Below are 21433 nucleotides of genomic sequence, written 5' to 3' on the forward strand. Positions count from 1 at the left end.
ACTAAAACTAAAATCATAACTAAAACTAAAACTGTGGCCCCCGAAGATTTTGGAACCTTGAAATTTGGCCCGCGAGCACCAACTGCCTGCCGACCCCTGCTCTAAAGTTTCACTTTTGTTAAGGGAAACTTTTTACTAGTTGTTTAAAATTTTCATCTTAAATTGCTCAACAGTGTGAATAAATATTTATTATGCTTTGTTTATGAACTAGTAAATACAATTTTACATCAAAAATGTTCAATGTAATTACCAAAATATACTACAGTTAGTGCAGCAAACCAAATTATTTTTTAACTACATAGCAATTGAAAATCGGGTTAAATGTTGCATGGTCAGCACATATACAACAACTTTTTAAGTTTTGATGCTTATAGCTATCCAAAATAAAAACTGTCCATATAATTTTAACAACTTGACCACGACATTACATTAATGAAATTTCAATATTTTCTTCAAAACTATATTTAATATAGTTTATTTTGCATATAATTTTTTTGTATATATGTCTAGGACTTACACAATCAGATTAGGCTACACATTTGATAGTCATTTAAATGAATTATTATGATATTGTATAAGTTTAACTATATATTTTTTTAATGACATTTCAACTTTTATAAATTCAATTATGTAAAAAAAATATTTTAATAAAATAAATTTAAATGTAAAGGAAGTTAATGTCAAAATTTAAAAGAAAATTTTGAAAGTACATAATCTATAGTAACATTTTTAAGTTTTCAGTAGTTGAATATTTTTTTTTTATTTATTACAGTTTTAGTTATTCTATAAATTGTTTCTTAACTACAAGGCTAACTTGATTAAATTAAACAAACTGTAACATGTTTGTTTGAAATACTTGATTTGATATACAGTTATACTAGTATAATAGTTACTTCATACTTTTTTAGTGGTTCCTTTAGTTTAAACTTATTAGAACTTGCTACAGTACTATTTATTTTAAATTATAATACCTTTGTTTTCTAATTTTTAAGTTAAAGTTTTAATTTTTTAGTAGGAAAAAAAAGAATTTTTTATACATCATTTTTCGGCTAAAAAGTGCGTACTAAACCGGCAGTGCCTACCTGAGAAATGCGTAACTAAGAGGTACGTTACTGCAACCTATTTTAAAAAATAAAAACTGTGCTACCCCACTAAAAAAAGTCTAGATACGCCCCTGGAGCAACCTCTGTATGAAGCGACATCAATCAAATTGTACTAATCATCACAAGTCATAATTTATTTTTGTTTAATTCTATACGAACATTAATAAGTAAAAAATAAAAATAAAACGTATTAAAGTTTAAAATTTAGTTAAGAATACAAAACACAGAAAAGATAACGGGTCAAGAAAGATAAGAGCCTTAAAAAAACTTATTTCAACTTTTTTTAACTTAAATGGTGCAAAAACTAATGTGTATAAGGAAAAATTTTTGAAAAAACAGTAATTTTTATTTACATGAATTTGAAAAATAAAAATTAGATTAAGAAATGTCATTAGTAAAAAAATGTTGATTACATTTAACCTACAATTGATTATTTAAAATAATTCTCATATTTTACAGGTTATTGAAAAGCATCGCTAAAGATAAACTATTTTTTACGACTGAGAAATACATTTACGGATTTATTTCATAAAAGAAATAAAAATTCTAAAGTAAACTTTGTTGAAGATACATAAAGTTACATTAACTAAATACTTTAAAGTAAAAATAATTGTGTTTTTTAATATATTAAAGAAATCGAATTTTTCTAAATGCAAATATATTATAAAACTATTTTTTAAATCCAGTTTAACTCACTTCCTCAATACATATTGACTATTTGAAATTTTACACAATACTTTTTTTCATTATGTTTAGATTAAACTTTGCATTTAGTTACATAGATTTTGCTAAAAAAGTTTATAAAGTAAAAGTATTAAGAGCTAGAAGATCAGAAATTTATAAAAAACTCTATCTACAACTTATCCATAAGAGAAATAAAATCATAATGGACTATGATAGTAACTTGTTTACGAATGTGTGCATTTATCAAATTTCTAGAGATTTTGCTTATACTTTTAATGTCTCTTGCATAAATCAAAGAACACTTTAGAAATTTCAAACGATTAGAAAACTAAGATTATATTAAAACATTTAAAAATAACCATGAAGTTATAAAAAAAGAAAAAAAATTCATTTAAATCTGTTTTATGATGTAGTGAAGTCAAAAATATTTATATTTCACCGATACAAAATTTTATTTAAGTTATAAATGTCAGTTTATATTTTTTTTTTTTCGAAAACATTGTGTGACAAAAAAAATCTTTAAAAAATATCTACACTTCTGTTTCAGGGTAGGAATGTATTTTTTTGTGCTTGTTTGTTTCTTTGTTTGTCTCACGGCCGGCGACTTTATACGTACCCCGATGCTTCAGCGATATACTTGACAACCGGTCCTTGAAAAATTGCAAATCGCAATCGTACTTAACTTTTACAAGCAAAGAAGCAGTGTTGTCGTCAACACACGTCAGTTTTCTGGCTTGTGACTTACTGTCATCAACTAATGTGTTGGAGTTGTTGCTGTTGATGTTGAAATTGTTCTTATTGCTTACTGTGTCGTCCGACTTGTCGTATTGTCGTCTCGGTCTTCTCAGTGTCCTTTGCGGGTCAGATTTTCTATCCGTTTGGACTTTTTGATTGCTTTCACTATTAATGTATTACAAATAGTTAGCTAAACAAAATTAAATCTTTCTTAAAAGTTCACTCGTTAGTAATTAAAAAGAACAAACTCCTAACAACTAAAGCCGTTTTTTAGTTTTATTTCGTCAAATTCATGATAAGTATGCCATGATTTTAAAGTGGAACAATTTACAGATAAAGTATATTTAAAATAAAGACAGATACAAATTATATTAATTACTTGTATTTGCTTCGTATAAAGTTGTTAAACTAGTTTGTCTAGTTAATTTAAATAATTAATAGGTATATATAAAAATAACTACACAAAACGTGTTTCTTAGTTCAAAATTAAGTTTAAGCTAAACGGTTTTTATATTTTTGTACTCATTTTTACCAAAACCAAATTGAGTTACTAGTTTTTACAAAAATTTCTTTTCTAAACACGAGGACCAAACAAAATAACTTATTTTAACTTCTCAATGTGAACTGCAAACAAAATATTTACTCTGTGAAACCCTTGACTATGTTTTTCAAATTTTCCTCTCTTTTATTTGAGTAGCAGCTGGGGTTGCTTTTGTTGTCATTATCGTCATCATTAGAATCTAAAGACTTCTCAACAGAAGCCAACAACGCTTCTTCTAACTCAGTCGAAACGGAAGATGTAGGTGAACTGTTTTTAATTTATGATTAGTTTTTATATCTAGGATACTAAAACTATATTTGTGTAAGTATGAATGTTTGATAGAAGAAAATGTCTAAAGCATTTGATTATTAAGCTATAAAAAAGTTCTTATTCTATTGTTCTGTTAGAACTTAGTGAAAACAAAACATTAATTGTTTTAAACGGTTTGTGACTTAACTTACAAGTTTTTTTTTTTAAGAAAGTATTATAGAACAAAAAAAAATTGTAAAACTGTGTAAAATTCATAAATTCTACTTTTAAGAGGATAGCTACTAATTTTTCATTTGTTTGTTTAAGTATTCTTTTGAAGCTAGTGTTATTTTGCTACACATTTTGTACGTCAAACAAATATTTTTCCCTATAAATTTACACTATGTAACATGGCTAAATATGTTGAAGTAATAAACTTTTCAATTTTCTCTAAGTTCTTACTTTAGATTTTTAATTTTTCCAAGAAAGTTGATTTAAAAAAAAAAGTTAGTTATTTTACTATTGTAATGGTGCATAATTTTAAACAATAGCTCAATTAGATGTTTAAGCTGTGTTGTTTAATAATAAAAAATATTTGTTGAAATGCAGTGTTCGTTAACTACTTAGCATTTAGACTTTGTAACAATGATTTATCTATTTTAGTAGTTTAAAACAAACTCATGAAGCATCTCATTACACAAACAGTGGAAAATTTACGTCTTTGTGTACAAATTTACGTAGGTAGAACAAGCAATAGTTTTATAAATAGATTTAATCAACTTTAACAAAAAATTACTCAATAAGATCTGATTTGAAAACAGTAGTTTGGAAGTTAGTAGGGAACAGGAAACAATTAACAGTAATTCAGCAATAGGTCAACACTTAATAGACAGTTCAACTTGTTTTAACAACAATAGTTTGGGTAGCTTAAAAGTATTTTCAAAAGAGCAAAATACATTTCTTATAAAAACTTAAGAAGTGAATTACACTTTAGTCTCCTTTTATCGGAAAAGTTGTACAGTAGGTCATGTTCATTATTCTTCACTTTAATTTTACATCTTTTTAGCCCATTATTTTTGTATGGTTTACATTCTTTATTTTAAAAATTTCATTAAAATGATTGTTTCTACATTTTTAAGACACTATATGTTTTTAATTGTTTCTATTTAATATACTACCTGATCAAAAGATTACATCTATATTGACCACGATATAAGATTAAAAAGCTTGGGGAAAATTACAGTTTTTCCATACTTTGTTACAACAAATTGTGTAATTTAAATAACTACATAACTATGCTTTCATTTTATTTATGTACATCTTTTTTTACACATATTTAGAATAGAGCTTTATTCAGTTGTTGTATAAAGTTAAAATAACTGTGTAATATAAAAAATCAGATAATATGTGCACTGCATTTTAAAATCGATTATGTAATGAACAAAGCAAGCTTCATTTATACAAAAAATACTTTTTCTTAATTTACTAGCGTAGCGTGTTCAGCTCATACACTATTAAGTAATGTGAGCAATTGATTAGTAATAAATTCAGAACTTATTCAAGTCACACCTAATATTGATAAATTAAACGTACTATTTTTGAAAATATATAAAAAAACTAGAAAACCTTATTAAATACTGAATGAATTGTTTATAATACAAATTATTTAAAGCAATGACTCTTACACTCTGGATAAAGACTTTCTAAGTGTAAGTAGTAGATAAGTTTGGCAATCATACATACTGTCTATCTTGAAATTAAACGTTTTGTTTTAAAGTAGTTCTTATTGATAAAATACATACATATACATTTAGTTACTGTTATGATAACACATAAATATTACTTATAGTTACTAGTTTCTGACAAGATGAACTTGTTAATGTTTGTGTTATCATAACAGTAACTAAACATGATCGATTTTCTATAAGAATCTTTTTATTTACACCTGTATTACAACTGATTTAGTTTGCTTAAAATACTATTTTAAATCTTTTTTTTTTCCTAAAGCTGTTTAATAAGTCTAAAATGCACTTTCAATTGCAATTTTGACAATAAAACAAACAGCAGTCTTATAAGAAGTATAAGTTTCTAAAATCCAAAAATTCTCTTTCTAATTTTAAAAAGTCTGATTGTTTTTTTAGGAATTAAAAGTGTTATAATATAAAATGCTAACCCAAGCTGGGAAGCAGCTTTTCTTCGTAGGATGAAGTCTACTGCTTCTGGGTCTGTTTCTTTAAGTTGACTTAAAAGTTGATCGTGGTTTTCTTTTTGTACCTGGAAATGTACATTTAGGTTTCTAAATACTATACTCCTGAATTTTCTTATTTAAAAATGTTATGTTTTACCATATACAGTTTGGCATAACACTTTAGAAATGCATTTGTTTGATTTTCTTATTACAAAATTTTGTATACGGAACTAGTTGGTATGTTATGTGTTAAAATAAAAATAAGAACAACTTTGATACAAACAACACTTAGTTTGGTTTTTATAAGGGTTGAGCTACTTTTCTAGTGGCAGGGCATAGATTTACTAAAAAAATTAAATTTCTCGAGGATTTGTTAAAAAGTGTTCGTTAGCAGCGTGAATTTAAAACCAAAAGTATGAAAACAAAAAAAAATCTTTAAGACCAAAACTAAATAAAATTTACATTTAATAAACACTAATGTATACTTGTAAGCAAATTGAAAGTATATTTTTAAACATTTGCTACTAAAAATAAATTATATTTTCTTTTAAGTTAGTTTTTAAGTTAAAAAAAAATAGCTGGCTGTACGTTTCACACTTCTAGTTTAAATTAAATTAAAAGTACATAAAAGCTAAACTAATGAAATATACAAAACAATCGTTTTATTTTTTTTAATGATAAACAATTTAATTTTATTAGCTTAAATAAAATTAAGATGTAATTTTTTGGGGTAAGTATTAGTATTTTTTATAAATCTAGAAGCAAAAATGTGCTTAAAAAGTATATCGTTTAGAACTTGCAAAATAACAACAACATATAAATTTAAACAATAATGTATACTAACTTGAAACAACGACACGTGATTAATGATCATGTGCTGAATAGCTTTGATCACGTTTGAAGCGTCTTCCATACTACTGTCAGATCCCTTAAAATTAACAATTTTATTTTTTAATTTAACAGAAAAAAAAGATACTAATTAAATTAAAATTGAAAAAAAGTTGTAGTTGTTCAACTATTATTATGTGAAGATCTTACACTCTTAAATTTTAAACTTGTTTTTTCTAACATTAGTTGTTCTAATAAACTTTCTCTAATAAATAGTTTAGGCTAAAAATTTTACCATGATTTAATGAAATTACCGATACAATTTTTTTTCCTACCAAGTTTAAATCAAAGTAAATTTTACAAACTTTTCGAATCGTGATGTCAGCAACACTGTTGTTATTGGCTACGTTTTTGTGGTTATGTAACAAGTTAGGTCCAAATATTGTAGCTAAATTCGTAACACTCATTTTGTTTCCGACAACCTTTAGTTTTTTTTTATAATTTGCTAAAATACTTATATATGTAACGTCTTAAAAAAAAGTAAAAACTTTAACAAAAAAAAAAGTATCACTTGTTTTAAAAAGAAGGTATTTTTTCTAACTTAAAAATATTCTTAAAAAATTTTTTTTTTTTTACTTTAGAAAAGTGAAAAAAATAATTAGGACCTTGTTTTTAAGTTGATTGAACAATAAAAAAAAAACGCTTAAAAAGTTTGGTCTAAGGACCTGGTGTACAAAGAAACCTTTTGGTTATCGAGTCGAACACCACATTTTTATAAAATTTCTCACGAGCTATTAAATAACTACGCTAAGTTTACTACTATAGAGCTATTAAATACAATTTTTTTTATCATCTAAATATTTAAATATTTAGTTATAAAACAATCAATTAAATGAAATGAAATAAAAGAGTACTACTAAACGAAAATTCACTGAATTTGTGTTTAAAAAAATACTTAAAAGCTTGTCTAATAACATAAGAACTAGAAAAAAACATCTATATCTTTAAACCAACTTATAAAAGGAGATAAGCAACACTAATTGCAAACATGTGAATACTTGAATGGTAAACTCTACGAAAAACTTAAAAAAGTCTACTTACGACAGTTCCGTCTGCGTTTTCTTTGTCCTCAGAAAACTGGGACACACTAGATAGAAACTGTAGCAACGTGTGAAGGGAATCCCTGTTTGGTATTGGCAGCAACCACAGAAGATATCTGACTGCGCGTGTCCTCATCTCGCTATTGCAAGCAGCTGTTTTAAGTTTTTGTTGTTACTTACAAGGATTGGTTGATAACAAAAAAAATATTTTATATAGGTTTTTTCTTTACACAAAAACAATTTTTTAAACAGTAAAGTTGTGTATTATAAAAACCGTTTCACTTAAGGACTTCTTATTTTTTTAAGAAACATTTTTTAAGTTTATTTTTTCTAAAGAACGGTTTGCTTGGTTATTATTTAGCTAAAACACTGTTAGTTTTTAAACTTAGACAAAATTTAAACTTAATAAAAAGAGTTATGTTACTAATCATAAACATAAGCTGAGTATGTTCTACAATAATGTACTTAATCATATTCTCTTACAAAATAGCTGCAAAAAAACCTTACAATTAAGTACTACAGCAAAAAAACCTACCTGAGGCAGTTTTAACGAAAGCAGGGTAAAGATCTTTTGTGAGGAGAGCCTCTGGTAAGTCCCTAAAAAACTCTTTGAGAAGTGCAGCTACGTCATGAGGGTTGTACGTTTCAGCAATTGTGACGTCTATTCCTTGATCAAACTCCTCACGCAACTATGTTGATAACTTTTGTATACAACTTTATATTTATTTTTACTTTTAATGCATATGAAAAGCTCTTCGCTATAATTTCTAAAGACGTTCTTTTTAATAACAGTAATTTCTATCTAAAAGTTGTTACGTCATAAGTAACTAATAAAAAAAACTCTGACCTGCTTTACTCGTTTTTTCGAACCTGCTACACGGAAGATACCTTGAATGTCTAATCCTAAAACAAAAAGCAGTTTTAAAACTTTCATACTTAAAAAACTAATAAATCAATAGTATATAATATTTTAAATATATCGAAGTTTCGTTTAATTTATAAAACCAGTATTTACATACTTAATTAAGTAATATTGACGTTTGAGGATCATAATAAGCATTTAAAAAACCTTATAAAAAAATTATTTTTACTGTTGAATTGATTGTTCAAAAAAGTAGTTTCCATTTTAAAACTGAAGCTACTTGAGCTGTAAAAGATTAAACTAAGCTTAATATATATTTAGAAAATTCCAGAGATTGTTACATTCTAATTTAAAACTCGTTAATAATTTTTAAAACATGTTGTTATTATTACAGTTGTGTTGTGCAACATAACACTTGGAAACAAAAATAATAATTAAATTGTATGAGATCACTTATAGAACTTTTAATATTTTTCTGAAAAAAATGAATTGAAGTTCAAAACAATTTAAAAAGTTTAAGCAATTATCTTTACTATGTACACTTAGAGTCGCTAGTAATTTTGGTCTAAATGTCAAAAATGTTTACACAGTTTATAAACTCAGGTATGTACTTTCAAAAACTTGTTTTTTACTAAGTGTAGTTTAACATTGTAATTAAACACCAATTCATTATACATGACTAAACAAGCATACTTTATTTCTTATATATCTTAAATATTTTGAAAAATTGATTATCAAAGATTGAGTTTGCTGAAAAAAGTTTATTGAAAATTTTAAAGTTAAGAGTATACAAAATGTAAATAATTTTCAGTTTTTTATTAACGGCCTTAATAAACAGACTTGTATTGTTTTACAAATGAGTATAAAAAGTAGCTATAATGTAATTCATACATAATTTTTCTTAATACAAAAACGTAATTTAGTCCAAAAGTATAGGTGCTAATTTTGAAATTGAAAGTTTATTTTTGTAATAAACAACAAGCTAGAAGAAGAGGTTGTAGTTTATTGTATAGATGTAGTTCTAGCTAAGAAATTCTGTCTAGCTCAATTATACAAAACTTTAATGATCTATACTTTTAATACTACTGATAAAAGTAAAATACAATTCAGCGCATCTTTCATTGCTATAAATAGACTACTTTTACGCCTTATAGATAGAAACAAATTTTTAATACTTTTTTATGGTTTTTAAGTTACTTAAGTAATAAATGTTTCAGTTTTTTTTTTCAGTTTTGAAAATATTAAAGCAGCAAAACAAACCTATGCATATACAGTATTTAGTTGTAACAGATTTATTTTGAAACAAATAAACTGATGTTATTTGAAAATATAAAGGCTCATTAACATAAAGAAGATAAAATAATTTATCAAGAACTAAACAAAATATACCTTTTTCTACAAAGCTTATTCCTTAGGAATATCTTTAACTAAAAAAATATTATTTTAAAACGAGATAAGATGTTGCTTGTTGTTAGTCCAGAATAGTAAAATAGTTTTGTTTAATTTATTTACGTGTTTATATATTCAAAAGTGTTTCACTCAAAAGTATAAAAAGACTTGTTTACAAAAGATAACTTTTAAAACAAGAATATATACCTGTTTTATAGATAGCATTAAATGCTTTACGTACAACATTTAGAATTATCACTTTAAATGTATTATTTTTCTTTTAAAATTTTTCTAAAAAGATAGTTATAGTTTATTCAAGTAAAAAAGTGGGATTGAAAAACTATCTTGATTGGATAGCGTTCAATCAAAAATTAAAAACATGTAATGCAAATGTAGAATAAAAATTTTTGTATACGCATAGACATTAAAGGTTTAATAATGACTGTATATTAAATATAATAAAGCAACAAACCACACTTGGTAATGTAGTCACAGCATTTTTGAACTACATACGGGACTTGAGACATTGTTGGAGTGAGAAGGCTAGCTTTTTTCTGTTGATCTTGGCTACTGCTAGACACAGAAAGTGACAGCGCTTGCAAGAGTTGCGACTGGTTTGTATCAATTGCAGGCGTACACTCTGCTCCTATTGCACCCTATGAAAAAATAAACAAGTACTTAAAAGTACTTAAAAGTACTTAAAATTATTACTATTGGTATAGAATGTATCAATAACTTTGTATACCAAGTTCGATTTTATTATACTTTTAAATATTAATCTAAGTCCTTTCAAGATTTTCTTTGTTAAAAAATTAAGGTTATATTATAAAGCAATTACACGAAATCTTTAGAATAAAATACAGTAGAGTTTGTTAGAGTTTATTGATATAGTTTATATAAATTTTACAAATAAAAATTAATAACTAAGATTGTTTAATAAGAAACTATAGGAAAACACTCATTAATCATTTTTAACTTATCATAAATCTTAGCCTTATAATCTAGTTGTGTGAAAACAGTTAAGCCTTACTTAAATATTAGATTTAAAAACATCTGTGTTTTGTGCACTTTCAAGCTAACAAAACAAGTTTTTTTTTACTCTTTTTAGCGTTTTAAGTGTTTAAAAAAAATGTAGTTTACATTACGCATAGATAACAGCAAAAGTTCATTTAAGTTTTTTCGTAAGTAGATTAAAATAGAACTTTAACACAAGTTTTGCATTTTAGTTTGTAAGTTTAGTATTTAAATATCATTTATAGGGCGTAAAAAAAATGTTAACAAACCAGTAAATTTTAATATTGCTAAGCATAAAAATTAAGTTTTTCAGTTTAAGCCCTTTTTAGTGTTTTTAAGTTTATCAAAAATATTTATCTATTAATAATAGTAAAACTTTATTATTTTTCTATATCAAACGGTAGAAGTTTTAAAAATCACCGACCCTTCTTCTTAAAGGTCTAGCTGGCAGTTGCAGTGTTACTGTGGGAGACTGTGGCGTTGCACTGTTGCTTTTGTCAAACGAGTGTGACGTCATACAGCTTCTGATTGGTTGCGGGGTATGGGGCAGAGAAGAAGCTCTATTTGGATGTTCCGAAGATTTTTCATTGTCCGGTGTCTCGCAAACGTAATTTATTGAGGTTGATCTAAATTTTTGCCATTTTTAACATAACAAAATAATATAAATGCGTTTAAAAGCATTCAAAATAAGAAACACTAATTAGAGAAAATCAAAAAAGTAGAGTTTATTATATTAACAAAGTATATTTTCATAATTTTTTAGTTCAAGAAAATCATTTATTAGATTAATCGATGCAGATTTATTTATCTTTGTATACTATGTAATTTATATTAAAAAAGTATTATATAAAGATGAATACAAAGTATTATACAAAAAATAAAACGTTAACTTAAAAAGTACATAAATTATTAACAAAATAAAATAAATTTTCAAAATACCTAAGTACTACCTTAGTCTAATCAAACAAACAATTTTAACTTAAAATTTGTAATACAAGTTATGTGAATAAATGTTCATAGAAAATATAAAACACGTTTGTAGATGCACTTAAAAACTTTTTTTGAAATAAACATACTTATTAGTTAGTTCTACATTAAAAGGCTAATCGATTACTAGCTTGATGTTTTATTGGTAATTCTTTGAACTATAGAATTTTTTACTTACAATTATGTTTATCATAAAAAGCTTGATTTCTTAAGACTTTCTATTACAATTTAATTTAATTAAATTATTTTAATAGCGGTAATTGTTTTTTACATACTCATCGATTGAAGCGACGGAGTTATTATCTTTTTCATTGAAAACGGATGAGTTGAAAAGCTGTTCCTCGTTCAACTTGCTCATCGTTTGAGCAAAAGATTCAGATTTTTGAAGTCTGAGTAGCTGGTCATTCTCAACTACCTGAGTTAGCGGAATTCCAAAAACATGATCTGAAATTTCAATTGGCATTCAACATTTAGTTTTTTTTTTTGATTTGAAAAATAAAATATGCTCTTAATTTAGTTCAATCACTTTTTAAGCTTCTTTCTAAATTGAATAACAACTTTTACAAGTAACTCAAAACAATATTAAGTTTAATTTTGTTAATAATAGTTGAAACAAGTTAGTAAAACTTTTAAGAAAATTTTTGTATGGTTAATTTACAAGTAAATAAAATAGATTAAAAACTTTTTTATCTATAGTACTTTAAAAACCAATTTAGTATACCTTTATCTTTAGGTTTTTCTTTTGTTAATAACTGAAGATATCTTCTCTTAATTGAGTTTTTTTGTTTTTCACTATTGTATTCATCTAAAAACAATTAAACAATGTAAGTTTTCAAACTCTTTTCTGCTGTGTTTAACTTAAATATCTGTTTTGTTATGTAAATTTAGAAAGCATTTTCGATCTGTAATTACTTTAAAAAAAATTATAGCATATGGAACTTATACACATATATGACTTTAAACGGTTATTGTTAGTTTTACCTGGTTAATACGGTTATTACGGTAGCTACTACGTAGTACGTACTCATATGTATTAAGTGGTTTGATTTGCTACTTGATTACCTTGATTGATTGTTTAAGATTGTCGTAACTTTTATTGTGTAAGTAAAGTTTTCTTAATATTGAAGTATTTTTAAATCTTAAAATTATAGTTTTATAAAATAAAATTTTCAGATCAAAAAATTCGTTAGATTGTTTAAAAAACAGATAAAAAATACCTTTTGAAAATTCCTTATCAAAATAATTTTTTTTCTAAATGTTATATTTTAATTTATATTTTAAAATGCTTAAAATAATGTTTTTAGTTTTTTCTATAATTTTACTACTAAGAACATAAACTTTTTTGTTTATTTTATTACATAAAATTATTATGTGTTAAATATAAAATTACAAAGTTTTAGTTACTTTTTGAAAATAAATGTTAAGCTCATCAAATTGTACTGCTATATACTATTGTACTGTTCTTTGATTAAAAATGTTAAATTAAGATCGTTATCTATCTAGTTCTCTTAAATTAAAAAAAAAAAATTCAAACCTTTAATAATTTTTAAAAGCTGCAAATATAGGTCTTATCAAATATCGTCAAGACTTAAAAAATAGTATGATAAAATAAAATGTGTTTTGTTTTTCATTATCAACTTATTGTTTAAATATTTTTTAATACTTTCTAAACTCTTTTAAACTTATAAACATTTGCACAGTAGTAAATAATGATAAAAATCAATACTAATAGAGAAAAACCTAGTATAAGTTAAAATGTTTTGAAGTTTTAAACTATAACAATTGCGGTCAAACTTTAACACTTTATAAAACTTAACTAATCGTTTATAAAACAATATGGCTATAAATTGCTCAAAGTAAAATAAAAGATTATTTTTTAAAGTTATTGTCAACAAAATCTTTTATTATATTTGCCCTTTATAATAGAAAAGTATAAAACTCCAAACGTGGTTACATAAAGTTGCTTTGATAGCTACGTGTGAGTATAACAAAAAACACTAATTGGTTTATACACACAACAAACTTTTTGGCAAGACTACGTTGACTCCTAACAGCATTTCGTTGAAGTTGGTGACCGCGATCCTTTTCAAAGCTTCACATTCCAATTCAGACAGTTTAAACAGCTGCGTACTGACAAGCTCCACTTGCTTTCCGCTCATATTCGCCCACACAAACTCACCCTAAAACAATTGTCGTGTCAAAAGTTTATAACTTCCAAATACAACTTTGAAGACTATCAATTCGAAGTATACTGTACTTTAAATTAAGTTTGTCTGATAAGCGTTGAATTATTTTGTTTTTGTAAATATATCTTGTTAATATTTAAGCTTAAAGTTTTTAAGTTCTGAAACTGTTTATTAAAAAGCTGAGGTAAAAAGAAATAATAAATTGTTTACCACAATATCTATATTATCTTAAACTTAAATTAATTACAAAATATGCGCAAAAACGTCACTAATCGTTTGTGGATATAAACTTTTATAACAGTTTTAAGATAAGCTTACTTTTGAGTTTTTGATTCGATGAAAACTTTTTAGAAAAAACACATCGAAACTTTGGATTAGTAGTTCAGAAGTCATTTTAAGTTAAATGAAAATAAATTAAGCTGTATAATAATGACTAATTAAACTTTTCTAGTATTGGAACTGCTTCAAGCTAGTAAAACTTTAAGCTAGTAACTTTTCAAATATTTTGAAAAGCATTTAACACATTTAGCTAATATTTTTTTGGTTTTGCCGTAACAAAATATTTGATAACCTTGTTAACTTTATTTCTAGGCTACGCTTATAATCTATTTAGAACTTTTTTTATACATGTATAAAAGAAGAACTCAAAACGAAAAATATATTGTTTAAAAAAACTTATAAAAGTAAATTTGTCCTGTTCTGTTAGTTTCAAATAAAATTTAAGTTGTTTCAAGTTAAAAGCGCTGACAGCCAATATAAAGCAGAGCATTAGCAAAAAAAGCTGCTCTAAATGTGACAATCGATCACCGTGTAATGAAAAAAACAAGTTGTAGAAATGCCAAAAACTTCCTCTGATAAAATGCTTACAAAGCATCTCTCTTAATATAAAAATTAATTTTATCAAAAGTAAATTTTGCGCCTTTCATCGGTCAATGCCCGTAATCAACCCGGTTTATTAGTGCTCTACGTTTATTTAAGCAAAATTAAGCTTGTTTCTGTTTTTTTATAATCGATACTGCTTGTAATGCTGTATAAAGTTTTTTTTTGGTAGCTACAGAATTTATTTCAATTTAAAAAAACAACGTTCAAAAACATTTTGAGATTCTGTTATAGAGATTTTTCGAAATCTTAAAACCACCGACTAATAAAAAGAAAATTATATTCATTATTAATAACAGAACAAGTCCTTTTTTTTCAAAGACAATAAATTTGTAGTGAATTTAATTTTTGTTATGTAACTTGAAATGTTAAGTAATAAATATGATAATTTATTTTACACACAGAACATTACTGGTATTAAAATTGAAATAAAATCGAAACTCCCATTAATTTCAGCTTCGTTATTCAAAGTCGTGACTTTATTCCGTCTGTGTTTTTGTCTTTGCTTTTAACAAAATGTCAAACATCAATTTTCCTGGTAAAAGTAAGTTAAAAAACATTATAAATGTTTCAAGCGTCGTTTGTCAATGTTTGCTCGACATAATTATTTTATATAGAGAAAAGGTACAAGAAATTATAAAAGTTTACAGCATAAATTAGCTATTTAGTCGATTTTGTCATTAAAGTAAGTTCTTGTGCATCCTATCATTTTAATTCCCAAGAAAACTGTTTTTTTTGAGGTTCTAAACTTGTGAAGTAATTAAAAGTTAATACACACTAAAGTGTCTATGTAAACTTTTAAAAACCGACTAATTAGTTTTAAAAATTTAATGACAATTTTAGGTCTTGGACTCAGCGTAAATAATTTAGTTTAAAAAAACATAAAACATAATAGGTGTGCTCGAACAGAACACCGTTACTAAAATATTAATGTTGTATCATGACTTAATCATATATTTCTGATCACATAAATTCTATTATTAATATTTTTTTAATGAATGTGCAAAAGCTAAGAGTTATTCTGATCATAAAATTTTAGAATTATTTAATAAATATAACTGTTTTAGATTTAGAGCTCTTCCTCTGCTAAAAAAATACATCTCAATTGCTTAAACTGTTCATTTTATATACAATTACTAAAAAGTACTATTATTTATTTACTGTATTATAATAAGCTTCTAGGGCAACGAAGGACATATGTAATGTTGAAAACTACTAAACTGCAAGTACTAAGAATTTTCAAAGTGATATTACTAACTAACTTTTGTTCTAGGTTATCAATATAACTATGAAGTGTCATATATACGACGAAATATAAAAACATGACTATACTTTTAAACTTAAAGTTATTTACAGTTTAAATGTTGTTGTAAACTTTATAAAATTTTGAAAAGTAAATTTAATCTTTTCAGGAATTAAAAAAAATGTGTTGTTCATAAAAATCAAAAAGAATATGTTAACTAAAATTCAATAAAGACTGTTGTAATTTAATTGGAAACTTAACGGTAACATTTATAATCAAAAGCCTAATTACGTCATATGTACAACATTAAAAGTAAGATATTTCTAAACAATATTTTTAAAAATTTATGGATTTGTTTGCGAAAACTTTTAGTTAGAAGTGTATATTTTTACAGCTTTTACGTAAATTTTTTAATATTAAGTTTTCTTTGTTTGTGATCTTGAAGTTTTACGTGGTTTGAGTTTAGTGTGGTGTTATTAAGCAAGGCAACGAAAAAGTAAATGGATAAATAACTAGTATAGAGGCGATATCTTAAAAATATAGCGATTATTTATAAATTTCCGCCAAGGGGAAGTTTATGAAAATGAGTATGGGAAACCCTGTTCTTCACTAACAATTTATTCTGATTTTACTTGAGCAAAATGGGTTTTTCTCGTTTAAATGTTACCTACAGGTAAAATATCAATAAATTTACTAAAACTAGTAAAGCATCAAGCTAGATAGAAAAAAATATATGACCGCAAAAAATTTCAAAATCGACCTTTTTCGTCCCCTAACTAGTTATTGTCCTCCGGTTTACTAAAATCGCCCAAAAGGGTGAACCCTGTTCCATACCAATGAAGTATGTTATAATGTTAAAATAATAACTAGCATTTATAAATTTACAGAAATCTGTTAAAGCTACGTATTTTACTTTAAATGCCAATCTTTTACAGGCAAAAATCGAGTAAAATAACAGCTTAACAGTCTTGAATCTCGTACAGTTGAATTTAAACAAATATAAAACTGCAACACTTCTACTGATACACAGTTATAATAGAACTTATTTTAAAAGTACGTTTTGCATTAAAAACTAGTTATTTCTACAATTCTATATTTGTCTAGTTAAAAGGCCTAAAAAAATTAATTATACTTATTTTTTTAAATCATAAAGTACAAAAATATTGAAAATTGTATTCAAATTTTTTATTTATGCTTACCTCTTTGCTCCATATTCTATCAATTTTTCTATCGTTGGATTTGAAAGAATTTGGAGCACTATTATTTTGCTTTAGTTTGCTCTTTTTTTTCAACAGCCTTAAAAGTATATACATTGTTTATGATTGTATTTGAAATGGTAAAACAAATATTAAGAGTTTTTTGAGCAATTGGACTATTTATCAGCTGCCTTTTAAAACTGTTACGCATTTATTTTGTTATAAATAATTTAAACTTGTTATCATTGGTATATAAAAAACTTCTAAAACAATTTAGTAAAAATAAGCGCTTAAAGATTAAAATAGTTGACGTTTTTATTTTATTAACATAATTTTTAGTACATTTTTTTAAGTATTAAGTGTGTTCAATTGTTTTTTATTGAAATAGTTTAGATATTTTTTTCAGTGTGTTAGTTTTTTTTTAGTATCATAAACTTTTTATGTCACTTTTATAACTTACTTTTAAATATAATCTCATTAATAATAGTATTCTAAACGAACAAAAACTACACTTTTTCTAAAACTATATTTAAAGCATTAAGTTTAGGACTACAGCAAGTTTATTAACAGGTTTCCGATCGATTATCTTATACGTAATCATGTTTACATGCTTGCAGGAATTTAATGTGCTGTGACATAATTCATTTTCAATGAAAAAAAAGTGCATAAAAATATATAAAAAAATTATCACTATTTTTCTAAATCATATTTTTTACTATATCTCCTAAAACAAACTAGAATAAATAAGTTTACTACGACCTACCTATTTAACAATACAAGTCTCAGTTAAGCAAATATTTACAAAATATAGTGTGGAATTTACTTTGTATTTTACTAAATCAATATTAATTTTAAACCAAAAAAGTCTTTAGTGATCATCTTTTATTGATAATTTTTAATAGTAAAAAGTTTTATACTTGGTAGATGCTTTTTTTGAAGCTTTTTCATCCTTGTGAGATTTTTGTTTGTTGAAACGTTGGAAAATACTTTCTTTACTTTCTCTGCTAGCGTAAAATGAACTCTTATGTTTGTTGTTTAGTTCATAAGTCAGAGATAATGCAGGTCCTTTTATACTATCCTCCTTTGCTTCTTTTTTCCCTATTAACAAAACTAAGTTTGACGTTTTGTTCGCTTATTTATAATTTAGGCCGTTTTTTAAAGTATATTCAATCTCTATGATATTTATAACTATTTATTTTTTTTAACTAAGATTAAATTGAAAACACATAGGACACAGTTTTTTTTATAACGTAATTGATTATTATGTTTTTTGTCAAATACTGTGTTTTTGTAGTTTATTGTTCTACGCATACACTTTTTAATAAAAAATTTCAATAAAAAATTAAAATTTTGAAGAAAATTTAAAATACTTTTTGTTACAAAAATGTAATTCTGAAACTCACAAATTAAAGTAACATAGTCTTTAATACAATTTTTATACTTTTACTTTTTTAACATATTTGTAGAAATAAGTGTATTTTTATCAATTTATGAACGAAAATAACTTAATATAAACCATTCTTTAACCAGTTTATCTTCTAAAGAATGTTATAAAAATTAGACTATCAAAGAAAAGTTTGTTTCATAAAAAATACTTGATTGTTTTTTGTTAACCAAAACTGTTATTTATGTTTAATTTATAATACTTAACTATAAATTTACTTTTTAAGTTTATAAACTTGTTTAATTTAGTTTGCGGATACTTTATACCTATCGTCTTTTTTAAAACAGATTAAATAAAAGTATTACTTGTAACAATTTTATAATATTTATTTTTATTTTTTGTTTTCTTATAAAAATAATAGTCTAATAGTTTATTAAAAAAGAGTTTTGAACCTAAAAGCGTTTTAAACTTACATGTGCATTAAAAATTTGTAGATTTTTCTAAATAAACTTTTATGTTTTATTTACTTGTAGCCGTAGAAAAATCACGAATAAACATTGACTGTGTCCTGGACAGATTTAAGTTATAAATTCAATATATAAATCTTGTCTTTATTACTTAATAAACTAATGTTTCAAACTTATAAAATAAGTAATTAATGATTTTTAATCGCATTTAAGACTATTTTTACAAGTACAAGTATTTCATTAGTACTAATTATTTTAAATTAAAATTAGAACTAACTAAAAAAGTTTAAAGACTTAATTTTTGTTGCAAATGTGAGATATGTTTTCATATTTCTAGAGAATTTTTGGTAAGAAAGATCTCGTCGCTGAATTTAAAAATAAAATTAAAACTTTGTAGTTTTAAACTAAATAATCGCTTTTTTAAATCACATATTTAAAAAAAAGAATCTCAAAAAACTACTATAGTTTAAAACTTACAACGAAAATCAACATTTCATTGTGAGAAAGATGTTTATAAAGTTGAAAAATATATTACTCAAAAAGTACATATTTCTACATTTATACTTCTTCATGACTGACACAACAAAGCATAAATAAAAACAGTGTTTTTGTTTTACTACAATATTTTTAGTTTACGCAGTACAAGAACAAAATCAATAAATTTTCATAACAGCCTTAATATTTCACAGAATTAGCTATAATTTTCGTTTTGTTTTTCTATTGCTTAGTAGTGAAAAATTACTATGTTAAAGTACATTTTTGAAAATTAAATTAATTTAATTTTTGAAAAGTTATTGCCTAATAAGCTGTAAATAAGGCATTAGTTTTTCTTATATCTAAAATGCTTTAAATAAATACAAAACATAAGTATATTTGTTGATGTACCTTAACAAGTTTAGTATTTTAAAATAAGCTAAAAGTTTTTCAACTAATAATTTATAATCAATCAAGTGCACCATAGATCTTTAATCCTTTGTGCTTTATTTTCAAAACAGAAGTTATTTTAAACTTGTGTTATGTTTGACTTCATGAAACATTTTATTACAAACTTTGTTCAAGATTTGATATTAAATAAATTTTATTACTTAGTATATATTTTATTAAAAAACGGCTTAAAAAAAAATTTAATTGCATTAAATTTTACCAAAAAAAAAACAACTAACCTTGGTAAGCGCTTCGAAAAAACTCTGCTGGTTGACTCAATATGTTTGATGACGAAACGATGAAGCCAGCCTCTTCAGGCGCAAAGTTTTTCTTGACCTTGCTTTTACCCTTGGCGTACTTCGGCGTTCTTGGAAAGCAGCCTTGAGGGTTTTCCACGCTGACTGATCTTAAATACCCGTTGCATTCAGACTTTTGACTTTTTTTCGTTTCGTGCTTATGCTTGTCACTCGAACACCTGAGCAGCGGTTTTTCGTTGTTTTTTATTGCGAGAAAAGCTGAGACTGCGTGGACGTGCTTCTGCCACTTTAGCAAAGCACCAGACTTTCTTTCTTTGCCGCTTTTGCGCACATTTTCAAAAGACTGAGTAAAAGAGTTGCGTTCGAGGTTACTTAAGGTCGCTTTCAGTGTTGCTGTCTTCACGAGACTCGAAGTCGAGGAAACACTTTCGCGGGCTTCTGCTTGCGACCGATGGCCATCAACTAAACCTTCGTACCCATAATCCTCCGACGAAGCGGAGTTTCGGTTCGAGTGAGGCACGCTTTTTATTTCCCTCGAAACCGCCGCCGCCTCCTTGCAAGCGCGCAAAATTTCCGACAGGGATACCTCCTCGGTGATGCTGCAAGACTCCCTCTTCCCGAACACGTTCCTGCTGAGGAGCTCCTCCGGGACGCTGGTGTTGGTGAAGACAAGATCGTCCAGCGCCCTCTCGTGGTCTTTCATATCGTTTTTTATTTTGTTCCAGTTGCAATCTCCGTCGTCGTGTTCAACTCGTCTCATTGCGATGATGATGGCATGTTTAGATCGCGCAAATTTTTCTTCAATTACTAATAGCAGCTGATTTTTAGTAAAGCTCGCTGTTCATAAAATTAAACACTTTATATTTCAGTTTACTTGAAAAAGACTGCATTTACTTTTAATTGAATCTTAAAATATATATTTTTTAATACTTGTTTTATTTTACTTAGACTATTATTAACTTCAATAGTACTTTTTTTAAAGTTTTTAAAAATTTTCGCTTAACAAAAGTTCTGATATAAAATAAATTTTAAGTTAAGTTCAAAATATTTTCTGCTATGTAACAAAAAATTACTGAAAACACAATACTTTATTTCAAAACTAATATCTACCCAGAATTTTTTTTTTTGGTTTTAATGACTATAATATAAATCATTATCGTGCTTTCCTTTTTAAGTTTAACAATGTTATATAATTTAAACTGTGCATTTACCAAGTA

The 21433-nt window shown here is 25.5% G+C and overlaps 1 protein-coding gene across 1 annotated transcript; it reads right to left on the minus strand.

The window, feature by feature from the left end:
* Window positions 1-1940: 1940 nt before the first annotated feature.
* LOC145842943 (uncharacterized) lies at window positions 1941-20976 on the minus strand. Its single transcript, XM_082950417.1, has 15 exons — window positions 20199-20976; window positions 18102-18282; window positions 17188-17284; window positions 13704-13860; window positions 11956-12124; window positions 11118-11319; window positions 10152-10335; window positions 8276-8331; window positions 7964-8117; window positions 7430-7581; window positions 6694-6810; window positions 6345-6428; window positions 5486-5586; window positions 3166-3330; window positions 1941-2687 (listed from the first exon to the last, which is right to left on the minus strand). The coding sequence occupies exons 1-15, from the start codon at window positions 20974-20976 to the stop codon at window positions 2318-2320; spliced, it is 2967 nt and encodes a 988-aa protein (XP_082806543.1). The 3' UTR covers window positions 1941-2317.
* Window positions 20977-21433: the final 457 nt, after the last annotated feature.

Source organism: Thalia democratica, chromosome 8, assembly GCF_965202585.1.
Source record: "Thalia democratica chromosome 8, ktThaDemo2.hap1.1, whole genome shotgun sequence".
Classification (NCBI taxonomy): domain Eukaryota; kingdom Metazoa; phylum Chordata; class Thaliacea; order Salpida; family Salpidae; genus Thalia; species Thalia democratica.

Bases quoted from the DNA above. Each gene is read 5' to 3' on its own strand.
- LOC145842943 (XM_082950417.1), bottom strand. From the start codon at position 20,976: ATGAGACGAGTTGAACACGACGACGGAGATTGCAACTGGAACAAAATA. The intron at 11,320-11,955 runs GTATGTAAAAAA...GCAAAAATTTAG, and splicing joins TCCGTCGCTTCAATCGATGA to ATCAACCTCAATAAATTACG. The intron at 10,336-11,117 runs GTCGGTGATTTT...ATTTTTTCATAG, and splicing joins CTAGACCTTTAAGAAGAAGG to GGTGCAATAGGAGCAGAGTG.